Source organism: Falco biarmicus, chromosome 4 (genome assembly GCF_023638135.1).
Source record: "Falco biarmicus isolate bFalBia1 chromosome 4, bFalBia1.pri, whole genome shotgun sequence".
In the NCBI taxonomy this organism is placed as follows: domain Eukaryota; kingdom Metazoa; phylum Chordata; class Aves; order Falconiformes; family Falconidae; genus Falco; species Falco biarmicus.
Window position 1 is genome coordinate 45158730 of NC_079291.1, and position 23544 is coordinate 45182273.

General features: G+C 48.6%; 1 protein-coding gene across 1 annotated transcript; it reads left to right on the forward strand.

Annotated features, from left to right (window-relative positions):
• The first annotated feature begins 13921 nt into the window (after window positions 1–13921).
• Window positions 13922–18735, forward strand: BAMBI (BMP and activin membrane bound inhibitor). Its single transcript, XM_056337694.1, has 3 exons — window positions 13922–14304; window positions 17209–17499; window positions 17936–18735. Exons 1-3 carry the CDS (start codon window positions 14229–14231, stop codon window positions 18352–18354), a joined length of 786 nt encoding a protein of 261 aa, XP_056193669.1. The 5' UTR covers window positions 13922–14228; the 3' UTR covers window positions 18355–18735.
• The last annotated feature ends 4809 nt before the right edge of the window (window positions 18736–23544 follow it).

Consider the following 23544-nt stretch of genomic DNA (forward strand, 5'->3'; position numbering starts at 1 on the left):
AGAGAGGAAGCCTAAAGGAAAAAGGAGTTAAGCAGAACCAGTGATTCTTTAAATAATAATATAAAAAATGCTGAGAATACCAAAAGAACTGGTCTCAGCATGAACAAACAAAAGAAAAAGCAGTAAGAAGCAATACTGGCTAAAACGTGGTCTCTTCTTTCACAAGGTAGGAGTGTACAGAAAGTGAAAAGTGGGTTCTTGGAAAAACATGGGATAAAACTCATCAGTGAAAAGAACAAATGTGTTTTCTGTCAGAGAGCCCCACCGCAGGAACATGGCTGGGGAGCAGCCTGCAGAAAGCATGTTGCCGGTTGTCTGAGAGTCCATCCTGTGTGTTACAAGCCAAGTGTGGTCCCTGGCGGTGTATCTGCCACACACGGCTTGCCTGGCGATGCCGGTCTCCCCAGACTCCCTCTCAAGCCAGCAGAGTCTCCTCCTACCAAGAAATGTGGACTGCCTTAGCTAGACAACCATCAGGAACATCCTCTGGAGTAGCCTCTGTGTTTGCCACAGGGAGATTAGCTTTTTCATTATGGAGAGCTTTCCAGGGTATGTCCCAGTGTGCTGCTGCTGCAGAAAAGCAGCAGAATCAGAGGTATAAACCACGTTCCAGCCTGTAAAATACACAAAAGCAGGCATGGAGGGCCTGAGGTGTAGTGTGATGTCTGTATTTTTTATACTGCAGTTTGGAAAGAGTCTGAGGAACAAGGAAAATGATCTCCAAAACATGCCCTGAGGGAGAGACCTGAAAAAACAGGGGCAGTTTAGCTTGGGGAAGCCTAAGGGGGAAAGAGGGGAACACGCAGCATCCAAACCTTCAAATATATGGAGGGCTGTTGCAAGAAGAAAAATGTTTTCTGTGTCCTTGGCAGGTAGTACAAGGAATAAGCAGCTTAGGCTGCACCAAGGAAGACTTGGGATACTGTTTATAATAAGATACGGTAAGTAAATTGCTGGGAAGAGCTGCCCTGGATAGCTGTGGGGGCCCTGCGATGGCTCCCAGTGAAGGGCATGTGGGACAAGTATCTGCTGCAGGGAGACGTGATCCTGCTCTGGACAAGGAGAATGGCCTTGATGACTTCTTAAGGTCCTTCCTAGCCCTATTTCTCTACGGTGTTGGGGTTTTTTTAATCAACCATTACTTGTATTTTTCCTCCGTTCTGAAGTGATAATGTATGCTGGGATACTTTATGCCTGCCTGCAGCTCTTTCCTTGTCATTTCTGGATGATTATAAATGAACTCCCAATGTCTGTAGAACTTGATGGTTTCAATTTTGGATGCTGAACAAGTCTCGCACGTTATTTTATGTACTGGAGCAGGAATGCAGCGCGGGGTAGGGCAGCACTTTGTATAACTGAATGCTTTCTGAAGCTGGATTGGGAAGTATGGTTCATTTGTGTTTCTTTATTCTTGAGAGGTCAAACAAGATGGTATTTGATGGTTTCCATAGGGCCTAATATTTCTTAATGCTTTTCTGTTAAGGGCACTGTTCAAGAGAAAGCCAGGAGAAGAGAAGGTCCTGTGTGCTGAGGTCTCCTGCAGTATAGCACTCTGCCCACAGGACACTGCATTCTGCTGAGGGGAAACAATCTGTTGAAGTAAGTGTGATTTTTTCCAATGGGGATACTTTCCTGAGTGTTTCTGCTGGGCGTGCAAGCTGACTGACTCATTCTGGCTGTAGGTGCTGCACGGCTTTTACCAAGAGCTTGCTCTGCTTCCCACGTCTGCCACGTTCAGACCTGGTTCGTAACCATCACTCGTTGATAATACATAGGAGCATTTCTGTGGCAAACGGGAGCTTAGCACCATTAAATTCACCTGAAGAATCCTAGTCTTAATTGCTAAGGTTGGAAGAAACGAGAAGCTTGTGAACAAGTTATTGTGCTTTCTGAATCAGCTGGAGGATTGTTCTTGGTAGCGGTCCAGTGAAGTTTAATATTGTGATAAGAGCCATGGGGGCTGGTGACAGAATTACGTGTTTCACAATTTATAAAGAATCAGTTGCCATTTATTTCACTTCCTTCAGAGTTGGCATGTGTGTTTCTCTTCAGGATTGTCACCCACACCACAGCTGAGAAGGCACGGGTCTTTTAATCCAATATCATAAGAATTAATCATTTTCGCTGGTTTTTGTGCTGGGCTTTGGGGACCTTCTGGAAGAATCATGCTTTATAAGCTGAGGGTATCTCCTGACATATTGTCTGCCAGTCCCCGCTGGTGGCTGGTGGGAGGTCATTGCATACCACTACATTTTTAAGCAATCTGTGCAGAGGGAGTCTGAGGCAGCTGTGTAGTTTTAAGGATTAAGGTAGGACCCTGGCACAGTTTCCATTTCCAGATTTCTGACAACCCCTTCTTTCAACACAAATGAAGTAAATCCCTGACACAAATGTAGTGTGGAGGACTGCTCCAGATGTGCCAGCAAAGAGGGAAGGAGCATGCTTTCTGAAAAAGTTATGTCATTTCTGCTTTCCTAATTATGTCATTAAAATCAGAAAGGAAAAAATTCAATCAGCCACAGTGAGATATTCCTTATCCAAGTGTTGCTGAAGGATGGTCAGGGATGGAGTAGGTCACAGGGAGACTTGTTTTCCAGGCACAGTAAAAATCCTGAGCTTGGTATGCTGGAAATAATGATCTGTTTCTGGAGCAAGGTACCAGGTTTTAGGAATGAAAAGCACGAGTGCTGTTGCAGAATTGCTGGGAAGGACGCAGAGGGCCCCTTTCAGCAGAAAGATGGATCCTGACAACACTGTCCCGCACAGGGGGTGTCTCTGAAGGCTCCTGCCCTCCTGCTAAACATCTGTTCCTCAGACTTCAGGTGCACCTCACCTTCTTTATGCTCTCTACTATACGCACCTACCCCTCACTCCCAGCTCTTTCCAGCACCTCTGCAGTGCCAGCTGGGCTCATCAGCTTGTCAAGTTGCAAACCAGTGGAGAGGACAGCGAGGACAACTTCTCACATGTGGGTGTTTGGTGGGGCCAGTGCCTGTCAGTCAGCATGTCCTTAGCCTTCATTACCGCATCCCTTTTTCCTGGCATGTCACACCGTGTTCCTTCAGCGTGATGCCAGGGCCAGCTTTTCTCGCTGTGGGGTTAGCGCTTGGATCCACTTGCTGCTTTTCACCCTGGTGGCTCATTTCTCATCCTTCCTCCCTGCTGGCTTCTTGGACTCCTCTCAATTTTGGCCTGTTTTCACTCCACTTTGCCTTGTTCAGCAGCTTAGTCCACCTTGCCATTGCTACTTTCTAGCTTCGTGTGTGAATACAGGGGGAAATAGTGTGAGTGAGAGAGGCAAAGGTGAGTTCCATTTTTTGGGGAGAGGCCTGAAGAGCATGTCAATAGGGATGCTCTTGAGCTCCTTTGGTGCCGACCATACATGAAGAGCAGAGATTTACACGGGAGCCCACCAGCACAGGGGAGGGGACGAGTAGTTATTCTCAGCTCCTCATCGTTTGCCACTGCTGCAACATTTTCAGTGCTTTCCCCAGCCCCTCTGCTGCGGGCGAGGAAGATAACCCAGCCTACCCTGCAGCACAAGGCTGGCACTGAGTGAAGGGCAGCGCTGGAGCCACATGAAGCCCTGGAGCTCTGCTGCTGCCCCGCATGCTCATGCTGGCCAGCCTGTCTCATAGCCCCTGTGTGACAGGGAAGCAACCTGAAATGGTACCACATGCAGCTTTACGTGACAGAGCTTCACAGCTGGTGCAAGAGTCCCAGTATATATTTTCAATATATTTCTCTGGAGGCAAAGAATGAAGGGATAGGGTGAAGGTGCAAGGGTAGTAAGTCCTCTTCTAGAGGCCACGGGAGAAGGAGTGGTTGGATAGTCAAACACTTAACGTAGGGAATGAAATGTAGAGCAGTCTGCTAACTCCCCAGGAGCAGTGGGAGGAGGAGGAGGCCTGTGGTGCTCCAGAGGAAGGCTCACCTGGCAGGATGCCCAGCCTCCTGCCCACAGCCCCTGAGCATCTTCAGCTGGCGCTGGCGTCGTTCTCATCTTCGTGAGTGACCTTCCCTTCTCCTTCTCCCCTATTTCTGTCTCTCCTTCAGTCTCCCACTGAGCTCCCTTTTGCTTTAATGGTACAAAAATGTCATCTGGTGCATGCAAGGTCGTTTTGGGTGTCTGAGTGCCATCTTCACTGCAGCAAGGACAGGCAGCACTGCTGGGCAGACAGGCAGAGAAATCCTGTGCCAGGCTTCTCGGGGCTGAATGAAGTGGCACCTGCTGCTACTGGAAATGGAAGCGCATCAGCTGGCATTTGCATCGTGAATTAGCTGATGTTTTAACCTGAGGGTTTCAGGAAGAGCAAGGAGATTGGGTCAAATGAAAGGCTTCTGGCTGGATGTGGCACAGGGGGCAGAGCTGGTGCCAACACTCCGCTGCCCCTGCTCAGAAAACAGTAGCTCACAGGGTTCTCCTTCCTTTGGCACAGAGCTTGAGTCCAGCTTTGTTTGTAGGAATACAATTCAGATTAATATAATCTGTATTTATTTAAAAATACAAGTATCTAGGTCTAACAACAGGGATACTAATTAATGCAGATTGTTGTGTGGGATTTTTGTCATGCTAATAGCCAGTCACAAAGTGTTCAGCAGCAGTTTCCCTTAACTGGGCTTCTGTTACTGGCCCTTCCGTTACTCCCATGGTTAGAACAAGATGAGTTTGAAACCTGCACTTGGAAGGGAAAAGGACATTCTTCTGTGCGTTATCAGTCTTCCTGCCAGGCTCTCCAAGTAGATCTAAAGTGGCACACTTAGTATCAGGCTGAATGTGTCTTTAAAGAGATTGATACAGTTTTGTCTCATTGGGACTCTGATAGTGAAGATAAAAGTGCAAACTAGATTATGATTGAATTCATTGGAAAAGGAGGTGGTCATAGATGTGACGCTGGGAGCACGTAGTCCTGCCTGCCAGGGTGGGGGTGTGCAGCAGACAGGGCTGCAGCAGGTGCAGGCAGCATGGTGCTACCATCAGTATCAAAGGCAACGAAGCTGAGACACAGCAGTTTGCCAGCATGTTCACAGGATGTGGCAGACTGGTATATTTGCTGAAGGCCATAATTCAGCCTCTTCATTGCTTTTGGTACATTGGAGCTTCATCCTCACAGTCCAGCTCTTTTTTGGCTTTCAGACTGCAACAAAGCCTCTTTCTCTGCCTCCCTTTTATAACTTTGTTCTGTCTATAAACAAAAAGGAGGAATAATAAGTGAAAGAAAACTGCTCCCTCCCTAAATGCATGAAAGTTGTGAACGCAAAAAAAGTGGAAAAGCAGCACCATGGAGGTATGGCAGAGGAAGGCGATGGCAGCCTGGAGGAGGCAAGCACAGCTGTTTTCTGCAGTGCAGAGACATGAAGCCAGAGGCTGCAGGCAAGGCTTGGCATGGCAGCACTGGCTATGGGGTGCTGGGCAGCACCCTCCTGCTCCCCACCTCCAGCGTGTTTCACTGCTGCCTTGCAAGCCTTTACCTGTGGAGAAGATCTCAGTTTAATGTCCTGCACTGCTATATAATACTCAGCATTATAAAGGATGCTCTGAGAATAATCAGGGCTGCTTTCTTACTCTGGGGGTTGATAGTTTTGGTTTTAGTCCTGTGTAACTCTAATGTCTTGCACTCTTGCCTTGAGTAATTACGAAAACGTAGGGGCCACACTTCTCTCCCTCTCCAGGATTGTCAGCTCGCTCAACTCATCTCCCTTGCCCCCTCGCTGCCTCTCAGCCCTGGACTGTGAGGAATTTGAGTTTCTGTTCCACTTGGTATCACTTTCTGCCAACACCCTGCTTCCCTCCATCCGTCTGTTCCCCTGCCTGATCTGCCTTTGATCTGGCAGTGCTCCTACAGATGAACCCCTGTAAGCATCTTGAGATGTCACGGCAAGAGCTGCGTATCCGTCTCCTCTGCCTGAGATTATCCTCTCCGTTGGAGGGTGGCAGGACTCAAACCTGTTCCCTGGTTGCCTCAGTGACAGGCTGTGGTTGGCAGGGATGGGTGATCCCTTCTGCCGTCCCTGCCACAAGGCTGAGAGTCCCTCAGGGAGGGCTGGCAGAAAGCTGACCACCTTTACCCTCCCTGGTTAAACCCACCAGAAATGGTGGGTTTGGGTCTTCAGATGCTGCCCTACCCGGCATCTGCGGCATTCAGTGCCTCCAGCCTGTTGCATATTTGCCAAAGTTTGCTGCAGCTCCCTTTGCCCTGCTTTTTGCCCTTTTAACAATTTTCTGACTCCTAGTTATCAGAATTACAAGCTGTCTCTCCTGCCCTAGAGCCAGAGGGAAGCCTCCACCCTCTCCCTTTGTAGCCTCCCTGGCCAGCCCAGAGCCCACCACCACACGCTGCTAGAATTTAAGCTAGTCCACAGCCTTTACCGACTCACGCAACATCATGTCACAAATACTCCTGTCCCTCCTGCTTTTTGCCGTAAAGTGAGAATTAAAGTTTTATTCTTACTGCACGGCTGTGCTTAGGTGTCCTGCTGATTTCTGTTTCAAACGGCATATTTCTAGGGCTGAATTATTAAGGTCTTATTAAGATACATATCCATCTTCTTGAAGATGCTGGTCCTTGCTTTGAGATCTAGCTCTGCCTTTGGTCTTTTCTATTGCATTTGCAAATGCCTGTCAGAACTGGAGCTTGGTGTAAAGTTGCAGAGTGCTCCTACTTAAGTAGTTGAGACTCTGGGCTATTGTAATGTGTATAGGCTATCCCGACTTGCATTGAAGGCCTTGTCTCTGGCATTTGGCTTTGAAATATGTGGCTCAGAAAATAGAGGTTGAGCAATAAATATTGACTAATATTGACTAACATGTCACTGGAGAGTTTCTTTATCTGCGTCAAAAGCTTCTTAGAGCTGCCATTGTGGAGGGGCTGCTGCTGATTGTTATTTGCAAGAGCAGAGAATACCCTCGCATAGCCCCCAGACCCTGCAGAGCATCCCCTGTGCAGCATCCCAGGTTTTGACTGCTGGGTATATGTCCTCCAAGGAACTGACATCTGTGATTAGCCCTGGTGGACAGTCTCTCTTGCATGTGCAAATATGAACCTGAGATGTCTCCTTGGAAAGGCAATAGGCTCTTTTATTTCAGAAGAGGCTCTGGTTTGACTGGCCAACATGACTGTTTCACTACATGTCCTATATTCAAACTATAGCTTCCTGTAATAAATGTTACTTGAACTGTATGTTCTGTCCTGTTAGAGTGGTGCTCAATTTCTAGGATTTTTTTTTGGTCTTGTCATGACTCCAGCACTAGCTCTCCTCTCCCGTGTGCATGCTATGCTGTGTCAGAACATAACTAATGCTTTCTTGTGCTTGGGATCTGAAGTGAATTCCTAATATTTGCCATACCTTATCTCTAGACACCTGATAACTCAGATCTGATAGGTGGTGCTTGACTTTTTAGGTACGGTTTATGAATTCTGACATGTAACACCTTGACGTGGACGTTTCACTAGGTGACAGCTGAATGCTGGACGATCACTCCTGGGTGCAGGATGCGGCCGGGGGAAGGAGCTGACGTGAGCCCTGTGTACCACCCTGCGTACCACCGAGCCCTGCACCGCTCTAGCTGCTCTGGCAATGGGATTACCCAGCGCTGCGCCTGCAGGCAGCTGCATCGTCCCGTTCAAAAAGCAGCCGTACCTCTGCCTAGCACCTTCGTAGCCCTGCGTTCACACGGGGCGGGTTACGGGGCTGGCCGGACGGGAGGGCTCCGGCCCCTCCCTGCTAGGGCTGGCTTTGCCAGCAGAGGGCAAGACGTGTCCGCGGTGAGCCCGGCCCCGCCAGCCCGGGAGCCGCCGCCCGGAGCCCGGCCCCGCCGGGGCTCTGCCGCCGCACCGGCCGTCGGGCTGCGGGGCGGCCCCGGCCCCGTTCCTGCGCAAGGGTTCGGTAAGCCCGTCACGGTGCTGGCGGCTCGCTGAGACACACCCCCCCCCCGCCCCGTCTACCGGAGCTGCCGGGGGGGTCTCTGTGCTTATAAGGAGTCGAAGGCGAAAATGCGGTGGTGTCTCCTTAGACGACCCTGCCCAAAGCTGGCGTGAGCTCGGCTCCAGAACCAGCGTGCAGGCCAGGTGCAGTGTCAGAGACAGAGACACCTACACCGTGCCCAGGCGGTCAGAAGGGAAAGCCCCAGGGCAGCAGGAGCGCCTCCGCAGCATCCTTCCCCCGAGCCGTCCCTCCCGGCCAGCCCGCTCCCCCGCCTCTCCGTGCACCGGGGGGCTGCGGGGACCCGGGGTGGCAGCAAGGGGGGCGTGAGGGCTGAGGGTCTGGGGATCAATTTGTTGTCCTGCCACGGAACAGGACAACATTTGCCTTTAGCTGAGTGAGTCGGTGCTGAGCGTGTGACCTTCGGTGCACGGGGAGGATAAACACACCGAAGGTGCTACAGGCACGGGAGTCACCCACCTATAGCAAGGAAAAGGAGGACTCTGCGACCCCAAGACCAGTCAGATCCAGAGCGACTCTCCCAAACTCATCAACCTCAGTGCTGCTGAGCCAACGACGCAGGAGACAGACCTGTCCCGGAGCACCCGTGCCGCAGCAGGCGGGGGCTGTGGCCGGGGGCTGAGGCCGAGCGGCGGCCCGGGGCAGTGCTGCGGGCGGGGAGCCGGGAGCCGGGCTGGGCTGCGCCGGGGCCGGCCGGGCGCGGGCTGTCTCCGACGTGCGCGTCTCGCTTCGCATTGAATGATGTTAAGCAGAGCTGGAGCTGGCGCCTCGGCCTCATTACCTTCAATTACAATAATTGTTGCCTCTCTCCAGTGTTTTGCATTTCTCCCTGGGGGAATCTCTCTGCTGCTTCTTCTCCAGCCTTGCTCCAGCCTCCCCCTATCGATTAGATCGCTCTGGCCCCGGTCCTAGGAGTGATGCCTCCAGGAGGATAAATGCAAATCGTCCTATTGATCGGGAGGAGTAGGAGGGCAGCTCGTTTTGGGGGAAGGAGGATTAGTTTTAAATGAAAAAAGGTAAACTGATGGGCATGGCAGGAAATGCTTCACTTTCTGGGCCCCTTAAAAAGTGTCTTTTTATCATGTCCTGTATCTGGGGAGATGCAGATTGGTGCCACCTGGATGATATATGGGGAGGTGGATCCTGCAAAGCAAACCCCAGCCTTGTTTCCTATTTATTTTTTGCGAACTGGTATCACTGAGCATCTCTGGAGCACCGCTCCCCTCCTCCGGTTTGCAGGTAACTGAGTTTCACTGGGGACATGCTAATTGCCGCTGGAAGGGAGCGGGGCGTGTAGTGTGCGGCCTCCATCCACCTCTCTGAACTGCCCCAGTTACGGGGGACGAAGCTCCCTGGGAGTTACTCTCCTGCGGGAACCTGCCCGGCAGCCTGACTGCCACAAGGGAGCGGCTGGGGAAGGAGCCAGGCTTCGGGCTCTGCATAGTCTTACCTCCTGACATGGCTACTGGATTCGGTAAAGCCGTGGCCAGCCCCAGAAGTAGCAAGCAGAAGAAATTGCATAGAGTCATATTATGTTCCCTGCCCCCTGGGCTTTGTATTAAGCATAGCTACGCTAGCTTAAGCTTTAATTATTTTTTAAAGGCAATAATCAGCATAAATAAAGGTAATTGAGTAGAGGTAGCTTATGTGTATCATATCCAAAATGCCAGCAAAATAACTGGAAAAAGAAAGTTGTTCGTTGGCTAGTGTTGAGCAATCAACAAAACCCAAACTGCTCTGATTAATATTGCTCCAAAGATGCTTTAAACAGTCCAAATGCTTTTAAATTCATGTTCACTTCCAAATGAGAAATTCCCAGCTGAATCATAATTGCAAGTTGCAAAAAAGAATGGATATGGTGTGTGACCGTTTCCTTTGACACCAATTTGAAATTACAACAGTGTAGCTGTACTAACCTTTCCTTGCTAGTGAAGTCAGCATCTTACGTGTCAGTACTGGCAAAAGCCAATGTGCACATGCAAATCCTCAGCTTCCCCAAGGAATTTGGGTTTCCCCAGGACAGGGCTGCTGTGATGCCGTAACTACAGAGGTGAATGTAGAATGGATTTCCAAATTGCAGCTATTATCCATTTTATTTTTGCTTAAATTTTTTTTTGGGTGTCTGTGTATGTTTGTGGAAAGGTTCAAACAAGCAGGGAATACTGCATTAACATTGTTGTTTGATAGAGGTAGGCAGAAGGGTCACATCCAAACCTTTGGGGGAAATGGTGAGTTGCCTGTGTGCCAGCCAAGCTTATAGAAGGGTGAGGAATTCATTGCCATGTTCAAAGGTGCCAGATAAAGGACTTACTTTTCACTGCAAACTTTTTCTAGGGCTAGTTGTTTAAATCTGGAGCACCTGCAGGCTGAGGCTGTAACTTAATTTGGTTAGTTTTGCAGGCACACTGCTGCTAGTAGCACATAAAATGTAGGCAGGAGCAGCAGAGGCAGGCATTAACGCCAATTCATGTGAAAGCGAGAAAGGGAATACATGAGAGAAGAAATACAAAGGGAGGAGCCTGAATTTTCTGAAGCAGGGTTCCAGAGCCAGAGCGGTGCCTTTCTCTTGCTCAAAGTTATATACTCAGAAAGGCTGCCAGGTTGACCTCTATCTTGTCTTATTTTCCTCCTTGATCTAGGAAAGACCTAAACCCCTCATGCCAGTCATCCTCGTGCCTGTGCTGGGGCTCTCAAGCACACAGAGCTTCTGGAGAAGGTGGTGGATGTGGTTTGGGATTTCACCGGAGGGACTTCACCAGCTGAGAGTGGGAAGGAGAGTGTTGCATGGCTGCACGGCACACATGCTCCTGGTAGAAAGTAGTGAGCTTTTTCTTGAACATGATTGTAGGGGAAAGCAGGTTCTGTGCTGAGCAGCTGCTTGCCTGATAGGAGAAGTCTTGGTCTAGAATAGTTGAGGACTTTGGATGCTCATTTGAATTGGTCTTTCAGAAGGACTCATCAGTTCTTAAGTCCTCCTGGCAGAAACTTGGCACTGCAACTATTGGCTTGTGAAAGGAAGTAAAAGAACCAAACCAGCACCTGAGTGGCCTGCAAAGACTCTTGGACAGTTCTTTGGATGGATCCCTTCTTTTGGTTGGCAATTTCATGAAATCATATAATCATTTAGGTTGGAAAAGACCTTTAATTTCATCTTCTTAAAGACAAAGTTTTGCATCTGTGACAGAGTTTTGAGCTGATGCACAGAGGAACGTGCTCCTGTAAGACGCCTCCCAAAGCAGTCCCTTTCCTTGAGGTGCCTGGAGGCTGATTTTGAAACCAGGTCCTTTGGTGCTGGTTTCAAAGGGCTTCACCCTATCTGGTGGGAGGGAGCAGCTCTGTGCTATGTGGGACTGCTTAGTCCGTTCAAGTGGAGGCTCCGGGCTGCTCTCCCATGGCTGCTGGAGACACGTCATGTGGCCTTGGGCTCCTGACGCTTTCCTTGATGGCTCCTTGTAGTCATTATCCCACATTCCTTCTGGTTGCAGAACATGTTGTTATTATTGCTTTGAGCTGGGTCTGTCTCCTGTCCCTTTTTCACAGGCCAATCTGGCCCTGCTTGCTCTTGCCTCTAAAACAAAAGCGAATTAACGCTGCAGCAGCTGAATTATTTTGTTTATGTTATGGGTTGTCAGAGGACCCCACACAATCTTCACGTGGCTCCCTGAGCGGAGTACCAGCGAGTGAGGAGGCACGGTAGGTCAGTCAAACCTTCCTGACACCCTTGCCCCGTGGGCTCCCAAAAGGGTCTGTAAGTTAGTTGCTTTGGTGGGAGCTAAGGCTGGGGAGTGATCCCTGTCACCCCTCTGTCGCTTGTGGTACTTCCAGCATGCCTGCAGCATACAGAATTAGCCATTTTTTACAGTAAATTGTACCTCACAATTCAAACTTGACAGCTGCCAATGGAATTTGCTGCTCAAAACTGATCTGGAGCACATTGCCTCCTGGTTAGTCTGTCCATGCTCCCTCAGCCAGGATGTTTATAATACTCAGGGAGTCTCTCATGTTACTTAGTGCAGTAATGTGGCTCCACGAATAAAAGCCATTTCCAGTCTGTCGGTATCGCATGTAACAAATGAGATTTGCTAAATGCGCCTGTCACCAGTGGTAGGAACAGCAAAAACAGAATTGCACATGCTGCTGTAATGATTCTAAGTTATAATGAATGATATTTTTGTATGTTTGCAAATGAGCGTCTGATAGCCAGTGCCAGAGTGGGAGATATGGCTTGGCTGATCTGGCTGTTTTTGTAATTTCTAAACAGAAACAGGAATTAGAAAATTACTTTGTGGTGGAGTGCAAATATGTATAACACAAGTATAAAGGCTGCGGTGCAGCACATGTGTATCTATCTTATACATATGCAAATCGCAAGACTCACAGTAAAACCATTATAACGTGTGATGGCATTAGCACTAATTAGCTCGAGATCCAGTCTGTTCCTCTCTGCCAAAGTAAACTGGAGTTATCTCCAATCTCAGATTTCATATTTCCTCCTTTCTCTTTCAGAGGAGGAATGTCTCTGTCACAAGGTATAATGTCCTGATTTGAAAACGTCTTTGAAGACTCACAAAACATTTCAAATTAAAACTCTAGAGCCATTTTTGCTGTTAACTTATCTACACATCGTCCAACAGCTTGAATACTAGCTGCAGACCCAAATATTTAAAGCATTTTGCCCATAAATGGGAAACAGTCGGTGTGCAAGTGCCGTAGAAATCAAGGCTTATAAAACGTAATGAGAACAGAAAGGAGAAAACTAAGTTAGCAAAGAAATTTTAACTACGGGGCACATTGGTTTCAGGACCAACACATGAAGGAGAACTGTCCAAACTAAGCATGACCCATGGGACCTGTGTCAGAGCCCGTGGTGGAACATCACCTCGTGCTTCCATCCCCAAGAGCTGTTTTCCGAAAAGAAATGTTGGGATAATAGAGGTACCGCGGGGGTGCACTCGCTAAGGGCTCTGACTAGGGGCTAAGGGGCCTGCCGTTGCTGCGTGGACGTGACAGCAGCGTGGAGGTGACAGCAGCCTGGGAGACCCCGGGGGGCTGAGCGCGAAGCGCAGAACCCCCCGAGCCGCACGGTGCATCCCGGGCCGGGGGGGCGGCGTGGGCCGGGGGGACGGAGACCGCAGCCGGGGTTTGGCCGGGTTGCTGCTCGCCCCGCGCCCCGTCGAGCCCAGACGTAGGTTTTTCATAACTCTGGGAAAAAAACCCCAAACAGATCAACCCTAAAAAAACCCCACCAAACCCAAACCCGGCGGCAGTGAAACTCCTGGCATCCCGGGTGTCGCAACACTTTTGCATCCCCGTGCAGCCCCGGGTGCGGGGAGCGGCGAGCGGGGCCGGGCTGGTGGCCAGCGGGCAGAGCTGGTGGCGAGCGGGGCCCGGGGGCGCGGGGCAGGGGGCGCAGGGGGGGCGGGTGCAGCCGCCTTTCGCTTCGCCTCTGCCTTTCATCCCACCGCAAGGGGCTCGTCTTGCTGTTTATTCATTAACCGCGGCTCCGCCAAACCTGCAGCCAGAGCCGCTGCATTTGCTTATGAAACTCGCGCGGCTGCCCCCGTAAGGGCACCGTTCCCACGGATCCCGGCGGTGCCCACCCTCCCGGGAAGCCCCGAAAGTAACGCGGCGGGTGAGGACGCTCCGCGCCGCCAGCGATCGCTCCCTCGGAGAGCCCGGGGCCGGGGTCCTGTGCTCGGTGCCCATCACTGAACGGAGCGGGGTTTACAGCCGCCGGGGCCGGGGCCGCCGCCGCCGCCACCGCCCGGGGGCGCCGCGGGCGGGAGCGCAAGTCGCGCCGCGGGGCCCAGCCCGCCGCCGGGGGGGCGGGGGGGGGGGCGACGGCCCTGCCCGCGGCGCGGCGCGCCCCGCCCACCTCCGAGCGGCGCAGCCAATGGGGCGGGGCGGGGCAGGGGGCGGGGCGCGGCGGCCCGGCCCGCGCCTGGCGCCGGCGGTATTTACGGGGCGGGAGGCGCCGCTGCCGTGTCAGCGAGGCAGCGCCCGCCGGGCCGCACCGTGCGCGCCGACTGTGCCTGTTGCTGGGGACGGGCCCTCCGCTGCAGCCGCGGCAGAGCAGGGAGTGCAAGGCACAAGGCGCGCCGCGGCCGTCCGCCGCCCCCCGCCCTTGCCTGCCGCAGCGGTGGCCGCGCAGCGGCTCTGCCCGCGGGCGAGCGGCTCCTCGGGGCTCCGGCGGGGCGGGAGCGGGCGGCGGCGGCTTGGCCGTGCCTGCGCTGCGGGCTGTGGCGAGCGGCGCCGCGCCGCCGGTTGTGCGGGCGGGTGGGTAAATGGATCGCCATTCCAGCTACATCTTCATCTGGCTGCAACTGGAGCTGTGCGCCATGGCCGTCCTGCTCACCAGAGGTGAGGCCGCGGCGCGGGACCTGGGGCCGGGGGAGCCCGAGGGGACCCGACCCGGGGTGTGCGGGCACCCGGCGCCTGAGGGAGCCGCGCCCGAGGAAGCGGGGCGGCTGAGCGGGCCTGGTGCCCGAGGGGAGCCGGCCCCGGGGAGCCGCTCACGCGGCGGTGTCGGCGCGGCGGGGCCGGTGCCGTGGCCGTGGCGAGCGGGCGGGCCTCGGGAGCCCGTCGCCGAGCCTCTGTTGGCGGGCGGTGGCGGGGAGCTGCCGGGGCTGCGCCTGCCCGTCCCGTCCCCCCGCGCCCACCTGGCCGCCGGTGCCGGCTGCCCGCGGCGCGGGGGCTCCCGTCGTCAGAGCGGCACCGGCCCCGGGCGAGCCCGCGGCGCCGAGGGGCGGCCGCGCCCTGCCCTGTCACCGCCCGCCCGGGGCAGGGGCGACCCTCTGGCTGCCGGTAACCGCCGTGCGCCGGGGGGGCGGTGAGGGATAAGTTAGCGCGGTGATGATGTGCGACGTATTTATTTATTCTAGAAAGAAGGCTGTAATTAACCCTAAATAACAGCCCTTGCAGCGTGCAGGGGGGAGCCCGCTGGCCCCATCAAAGCGGGCAGAACAGGGAGTGACTGAGTGATGTGAAGTCGCAGATACTGAAACTATGTGCCTGATAATGATATAATTAGGGGATCACAGACTTCTGGCTGCTGTTGACTTCAAAAGCTTTAAGCGAAGCCTGCAGTCTCTCCTGTAGCCATCTTGACTAAAAGCAGACATTTTTCTTTAATAGCTACATACAGTAACAAGAAAGAGGAGGGAACAGAAGGGCATTGTTCACTGTTTCAAAATACTAAATACCCTTTCTGGCCTTTTGCATAGCACAGGAAGAAACTTTATGAATTGACAGAAATGCAGTTTTAATACAGTAATACAAAGTCCATTCTGTTCCACCGAAAATGTGGGTTTAATTAAAAAGCAGTTGAATTAACCTGATGACTAGCCTGTCAGATTTTTGTTTATAAGATTGTCTTAGGTCAATAAAATGTAGAGTTTTAAGTGTGATTGTATAAACAATTGGAAGTACGTGTGTTTTACTTTCTTCCTGTGCTGTGGGAAAACTCATGAAAGGACCGCTCTGGTGCTGTTACTTCTTTTGCATCTTATTTTTAACTCTCATACAGTGAGAAAATGATGAAAATCATTTTTTCAGGGAGAGCAGAGGGAAGATCTCACATACGATAATTAGAAAATGAGTCTTTTTCTCCATAGCATGCTAGATAACAGTGTACATGAATTCACGAAAAATTAGGTTACTTGGTCTAAAAGCCCAAGGGAATTGGACTGGAGACAGTGAGACACTCCATCATTTGGCTTCTATTAAGCAGAGTTATTAAAGAGCAGCAGGAACTTCAAGGCCTGGAGCCTGCAGTAGCATTTTGGGGAAAGTATTAAGGTAGACTGAAGAGGGGAAGCTAACTTGGTTGGCATGATTTTCAACATATTTCAGAATTATTTTTTTTAGGTATGGGGCAGTAGAAAGCTTCGTAAGGGGCAGCAGCAGGGAAATGTGAAGACTGATTTGTTTGAAGTGCAGACTGTAGAAGGAAGACATCTGAAAAGTCAGTTGACTTTGAAAGCCTTGCTGCCACTATGATGGCAAGTACACCAGGCACGTTAGTAGTTTTAAGTCTACTCTTCTAAGAATGGCTTCAAAATCTGGCTTCCTTCTAAACCTTGGATCGATGGCACATTGAATTATTTCTTGAGTCCCAACTTGCCTAGAAAGAGTAAGTCTTCCCTACAGCACAGGACACACATAATTTGTACCAGAGCAGTTTGGAGAGCACAAAATGAAGAGTTTTATGAAGGGAGCTTTTTTTTATCGCTTCCTTCAGAAATTTTTGAGGTTTCCTGAGAGATTTTTCATAGAGCTGGTAGAGGATTTTCAGTCTTAGTGTTTCCCCTTTTGACTGCATGTTGGATTGCATGCAAAATCAGGGAGGGGCAAGAGGGAGCTTTTAGCCTTGCAATTTCACTCCATTTAATAACTTTACATTTGAGTTAAGAGACATTGAGTCTGGTAACAGATTAATTATAAACTGTGCTGTTTCAGTTTTATAATACTGATAAAAAGCCTTTTTGCATGAATGGCTACTTAAGGAATTTCTCTTTTTCTGGAGAAATTACAAATAGTTGCCCAGTTTCACACAGTAAAAACCTTCCTGACTGGGAGACTTAGATGGTAATGGTTCTAACTAATAGCTTTATAAGGTGTTAGTTAAACCTTTTAAATTTTGGCACAGTATTGAGAGGTAATAAACAATTCAGCAGTTCTGATTTTTTTTTCATTTGTCACACAAATATTCAAACCTAGTGTTCTTGTTGTGTGCTTGTGCCCAGTTAAAATAAGTGTTACCTTTATAAAAATAGAATGCTGTTCCTGTAGTAATAGTTCAAAACATAGATGTGACTTCCTTATAGTACTGAAAGTGTGTTTTGCTTTTAAAACTGGGATTTCATTTTATATGTGGTTTAATGCAACTGCTGACAGCAAGTGGAAGCAGCTATAAAATGGTCTTGTTAGTTATTTACCCTGGAAAAAAAGCCACTGTGACCTTCCTCACTGCCACCCGCCCACCCCTCCCCATCCCTGTTTTAGTGAAATGTTCTTGCTTTAATTCAAAGGACTATAGTAATTAAAACAAGAGCCCTGAGGCATTTGCAGAGATTAAGGTTACAACAGGTATGCACTGTACAGTGATGGAAGGAAACAACCCCTGCTCTCATGGGTTTACAGTCTAGAGGAATACCCCAAAACTGGCACTGAGTCTGGTTGTGTGATGCTTGTGTCCAAGAAGAGTACCTAGTGAGGTGTCTTTAAAGAACTAAATTCTTACTTTTCTTGAACAATTTTTTTCAGGTGAAATCAGATGCTACTGTGATGCTGCACACTGTGTTGCAACTGGCTATATGTGCAAATCTGAGCTTAGTGCCTGCTTCTCCAGACTGCTTGATCCTCAGAATACACATTCCCCACTTACTCATGGCTGCTTGGACTCTATTGCAAGCACAGCTGATATCTGCCAAGCTAAACAAGCACAAAACCACTCTGGCACCACCACCATGTCCACATTGGAATGCTGTCATGAAGATATGTGCAATTACAGAGGACTACATGATGTTTTGTCTCCTTCCAGGGGTGATACTTCAGGTAGGCCAAGGAAGCTTTGGTGAAATCTCTCTTCTGGCCATCAGGCTGGTGACAGTTAAAACCTTGCATGTCTACTGTTATTTAGTTGTTAGTGTAAGTAGACACACTAGAGGGAGAAGTGGGTAGCTGGGTGCTGGGGAGCATCTCAGCCAAGTAGCTTTTTTTTTGCCTGTGTTAATATCGGAGGTCTGTCTTGCCAACTTGACACTGCTTGTAAGAAGCAATGGAACTGGCGTTCGTATTTAAATCGGCTATTAGGGTAAGAAATTATAAACAGCCTTAGAAACTGATATTTTTCTTTATAAGAGCATTTTCTAGATACTACAGAGTGTGTAGCTGTGGCTCCTTAAACTTGTCAGTGTGGCTTTTAAAGGAGTTGCTTATATATAAACCTGTTGTTGATACTAAATAAGCTTCACATCTTTCCCCTTTGCAGGACAAGGGAGCAGATATCAACATGACAACAGCAGGAATCTCATCACCAAGGTGCAGGAATTGACCTCTTCGAAAGAGTTATGGTTCAGGGCAGCTGTAATAGCTGTCCCTATAGCTGGTGGGCTAATCTTGGTGCTCCTTATCATGCTGGCCTTGCGGATGCTCAGGAGTGAAAACAAGAGACTGCAAGATCAACGACAGCAAATGCTCTCCCGTTTGCACTATAGTTTTCATGGACATCATTCGAAAAAAGGGCAGGTGGCAAAACTGGACTTGGAATGCATGGTGCCTGTGACTGGTCACGAGAACTGCTGCATGACCTGTGATAAAATGAGACATTCAGACCTCAGCAATGACAAAATTCTTTCACTAGTCCACTGGGGAATGTACAGCGGACATGGAAAGCTGGAATTTGTATGACCAATTATTTTTTTAATCTGAGCTAAACTTACTCTCTGAACTCTTGAAGGCCTTTGGGTTCTGCTGGACAGGAGCACTTTATCTTAAAACAAACTCTCATAAATCATCTTTGAGAAACAAAGGACCTCTGCAGACAGATCTTGGATATTTCTTCTGAAGGATTCCACAAGTTGTCTTATTTGCACAGAGTAAAATACACTCAAATGTATTGTTTGCTTTAAAGTTATGAAAGCAAAAATTAGAAGTTGTAAACACTGTCACCAGGGTTATCTGAACTGTAGGGAGCTGAGAACTGACTTATTATAATAAACTGTATGCAAGCTCCTATGTTTCCTGACTTATTGTAAAGATTTTTTTTAAATATATATATTTTGTCTGAAACTTGCTTGTGACTTTTGCTTTGGAAAACAATTTTTTTGGGGGTGGGAAAAAATCAAGGTGGTATGCATGTTAATGTGATTAACAGTCTATTTTCCTGCCCTGTGAGGGAAATCAGGTGGTTATTCCAGAATGAAGGTGGTAGCTTAGTTGTTTAATACTTCAAGTAGCAGTGAACCCACATGCTCAGTTCTTGGCTGTTGCATTTTGCTCATAACCTTAGTGAATTCTTCTGCAGCTTTGTGACAATTATTTCTTCCTCTCTGTTACCAAAGAGGTGCAAATTTTTCTCTGTGCAAAACATATCAGAAAGTGGATCCTAATTCATTAGCAGGTTTTCCTCATTTGTCTTGAAATGCTTATTTTCTGTGATCTTTTTTCCTTTTGCACCTTTTACACTCAAAAAACTGGATGTGTGTGGGTTGGTTTTTTTTTTTTTCTTTGCAGGGGGAAAGGGAGGGAAACCCCCAAACCACAATGCTTATTCTGCTGTGTAACTCTTTCTTTGCTGATAACCCCTCTGGCCACAGGGGAAACATCTGCCTTACACTATAGAACAGTAACTCAGCATCACATTCTGCTACTTCAGTGTGGGACTGAAGAATTAACAGTGTACTTGCTTTAATTTCAGGCTCCTCCTTTTTGCTATTCTTGCATAGACTGCTTTTCTTCCCTGCCCGTATTTGTGCACTCAGTTGTTTCTTACTCCTTCAGCTAGTTGGTTTCATGTGATCATTTCATTTATTCAATGCCTTTTTGCTAAAAACAAAGCGAAACCTATGGATTATCAAAGGAGCTTATTGTATTTATTTTTCTTACTGCTTTAGACTTTGTTGCAGGAATTAAAGTAGATTTGCTTAAGAGGCAGATGCCACATCATTGTGAAAGAAGGGGCTAAAACTTGGCAATTAGTCTAGTATTCATTTATGTTTTTAAATAGCTTTAGAACTGCTTCTGCCTCCTTCTATTCTGATTGTAAAGTTGAGTCCCTACTATTGCTACCAGTGAACAGGGGGTGGCACAAATGGGGTTGCAACACCCGTGCAGCGGTGCTGTGACCCTTGTGTGCTGCTTACCTTGGTAGATTGCTTTGGGATATGCAGCCTGAAACATAAAGGGATGTCAGCAAAAGGGAAGCCTGCCCCTCTAAGTCACAAGTTTGAGTTTCTGAAAGTACACTTAAACTATATGGCAGGCTTTCTGAAGGTAAGTTGGTCACTTGGCTGTGCAAACGGAGGTATTGGTATTGCAGACTTGCCCATACAGTTGAGCACTTGTACTGGCTGAGTGCAGTGAGAGCCTTGGGAATGCCCAAGCTGGGCCCACGTTTGCAGTATTAAAGTGCAGTTTAGAAGGATTAGTTTCATCTATGTACCTCAAACGGCTGGCTCTTCTTACTTCTTCGAAGTGCTTGGAGAGCTGCTTTTAATGCAGAGAACTTGTTCTCTGATTTCTACCTTTTTCTGCTGCTGAAGCTGAAGAAATTATGTGGCTGCAACTGCTGTTGAAAGGTCAGCCAGAAGACCACAGGCCAGATTCCAAAGTGCTGCTTTCCTATAAGAGCTCTGCCCTTCCTTTGCACTGATCTGAAAGTCTAGGGCAGTTGTCAGCTCTGCCAAATGCATTACTTTTGGGAATAACTGGCTGGGAACTTGGTGCTGAAAGAGATAAACCTGAAATACTGTCTGTTGGGTGTAGCTGCACCAGTAGTTATGGTGACTAGACAAGTTAGAAGATCTGATGGCTAAAACTTTCAAGTGCTTTCTCTAGAAATCTGAGGCAGCATGCTGTATAGTCATTTAAGCATCCTGTGACCTTCACCGCTCATTTGCTGCTAGTTTGAATACATAAGGGCCTATTTATGCTTGCCATCAAAAGGTTAGCAAGACCAGGATACTCTAATTGGCCCCTTGCTGTGGAGGTGTTTTGAAGAAGAAAAGAGATTGTTTGCCTTCCCCTGCAGTCCCTGCCTTCTCCTCCGGCTGTTCTGGTGCAATAAGTGTCATTTAGGTGTGGTAGCTGATACAGCCTAGAAGTTCCTGGGCTGTAAGTCTTCCTACAGATGAAACTTGGATTTCCTATTTGTTTTAAAGCGCGTATATTCAGGAAACTATGTTATGAGCTCTGCTGTCTGGAACACAAGTTATGGAACGAGCCCCATATCTTTTCAATGAAACTACTGACTGCGGAGTCAAAAGGGTGTCAGAGCCAGCAGTAGCCATCTGCATCACTAGTAAGGACTTCTGCAGTGGCTGCTTATGTTACCTACATACCTCAGTAACACCAGCCTTCCATTACACTTTAGAGAAGTTGTATTCCTATGACAAGGAGGGACCTTAGTGATGTTCCCCGGGCTTCCTGGCTGCTGGTGCTGTACATGTGTGCAACAAGGCAGTCCTAGATGCTCCTTGCATGTGACCTAGCGAGGCAGGGAACAAACAGTAGCTGAAGAGCCTGGCCAGAGTCTGGAGGCTGACAAGGTGAGACAGTAAGTGATGGCTACCCTTTTAAAATGCATTTGACTTAGGAGCCTGGGTTTGTCATTGTGCTTCAAACTCTCGGATTTCCCTGGCAGACAATAACAAACACTCCTTTCTTTGAAACCCCTGCAAGCCCTGGAGCATAAGAAGGACAACCCTCTCTATTTCTAACTGGAAAAAGTCTCTTGGATTGGAATAAATGAAATCGAATGTCCACGATGTAATTTAGTGTCTCCCATGCCCCTCTTTCCCTGATTCTTTCCTCAAAACAATGATGGTTGTGGCTTTTCTTATGTCTCTGCTTCTGCTGGCTTTGAGAGCCGCTGGGTTGGTATGTCTTCTCTTAACTCCTGCTGAACTGATTCTATTAAAAACCCCTTACTCCACAGGGGGCTTGACCTTTTTCTTAAATACCAAATGTGTCTGCTTTGGAAATCACAAACTTCTCCTCCTCTAAAGAGCTTGTAAATCTGGTTTCAATATTGAGTGATTACAGGCTGTGCGGAAAGCTTGAAAGTAAGCAGTTACTTCTGGTAGCAGAGTGCTGGAGCCGGGCTGCCACTCTCATTTTTCACCTCAGCATGCATTTAGCATGAAGCCACCGGTGTCAGCAGATTCACCCCGGGTTAGTGGCCTGGTAGCTGGCCAGGCTCTGGTTGTAGGACACAGGATGGCTTACCTTCTCTTATCAGCATCCTAGACTCCAGTTCTTGTTGTACAACCACTTGCTCTGTTGTAAATCCAGCGATCTCATTGCAAGTGGATGCTGCCCTGGAGGGCAAACACCCAGAAAAGCCTGGAGAAAGAGCAAGATTTTTCCTTAGGTGCAGATGCATCCATTACACCTTCCCTTACTGCTGTTGTGATTGTTAAAACAGGGTATGAACGAAGACACTGTATTGCCAGGCTGCCTGTGTGGGGTGGGATGTGCCCGTTAGCTACTGGTCTGGTCGGTGGGGTTCCACAGTGAATAAATGAAAGTAAAATTTGGCCTTCCCATTGAAAAGGAGGGGGATAAGAAGATTATCTCCCAAGGAAAAAAGATCAATGATCAGAAAAAGACCTCTATAATAAGGCACAAGTTGAGCGAATAAAAGAAGGTCTTTGAAGCAGGCAAAGTTGTCTATTTCTTTTTTCAGATGCTTTCCTACATGGAGATCAATGGAAGTGTGTTTGTTTTGTTCCGGTGACTGGTCACTATGCAGGAAAAACTCTTTCTCGTTTTGGTTCTAGGATTTACTAGGGGAAATGGTATTTTGGGTCCGTCACTGTATTTTTATTTCTGAGGAGAGAAAAAAAAAAAAAAAGTTGCGGAGAGGTGCTGTAAAATTACGGTTATCTTTTGGGAGGGGCCCAGTGTCTCCAACATTATGAATTCTGGCTCCCTCTAAATAAACAACCAACCTTGTTTTCTTTGTTTCACCTCTAACCCTTGTCTGCAGCCTTTACAATCCCAGGGGTGAATCCTGAAGTAAAACAAACTGCAAGGGAAGGAAGCCAGGAGGGAGCCACAGCGCCTGCAGATTAACAGAGCCTTCTGCTCTCCAGGCAACCTTGACAAAAGGATTCAATCCTGAACTGACCTTCAGGGGGAAAAGCAAAACAAAAACCACCTTGACTTGAACTTTCAAGACTGTACGAGTTTAATGCTTGATGTGGTGTCTCCTAAAGGGTGCCAAACACCTGTCTTGTGAACCCAAATCCTAACAAGTTATTAGGAAATCTGAGCCCCAAATCAATGGCTTTGAAATATTTAGGATTTGCTCATCACTGTTTCCAAGTCATACATTGTTGCTAAAAGGAGCTAAACCGGTGCTTTTCCTCCCCCAGTGGGGTTCTGGAGGCAAATGTATAGCATCCAGTGAAACAGCGAGTGCTGTTGAAACACCAATATTTAGATGTAACTTTTCACTTGAGCATTCCCTGCTGGGAGCAGGTCCTACCCCTCAGCCCAGCCCTGCTCCCTTCCCTGTAGGCAGCAGGGAAGAGGAGTCAGCCCTGACTTTGTGAAAAAAGACACTGGTATAAATTTAGGGTGAGACTTTATTTATAAAGTAGTTTTTATTAAAGCTGGAATGTTAAAGTATTTTTATCTTTCTAGTTATCACACTGTTGTAATACATCAACGGTCATGCAGCTGGGAAAAACTAGTGAAATGTATTATTTCCCTCCCCTTGGCTATTAGCTCCATTTAAATAATACTGACTTGAGACAGCTTGTTAAGAACAGAGCCTCTTCTTTAATTGCTTTTTTACCTATTAGGTTAAACTTTCAGGGTAGTGTCTGTGGAGCAGCAGGGGGATGAGCGCTTGCCTTTCTTTCGATTACATTT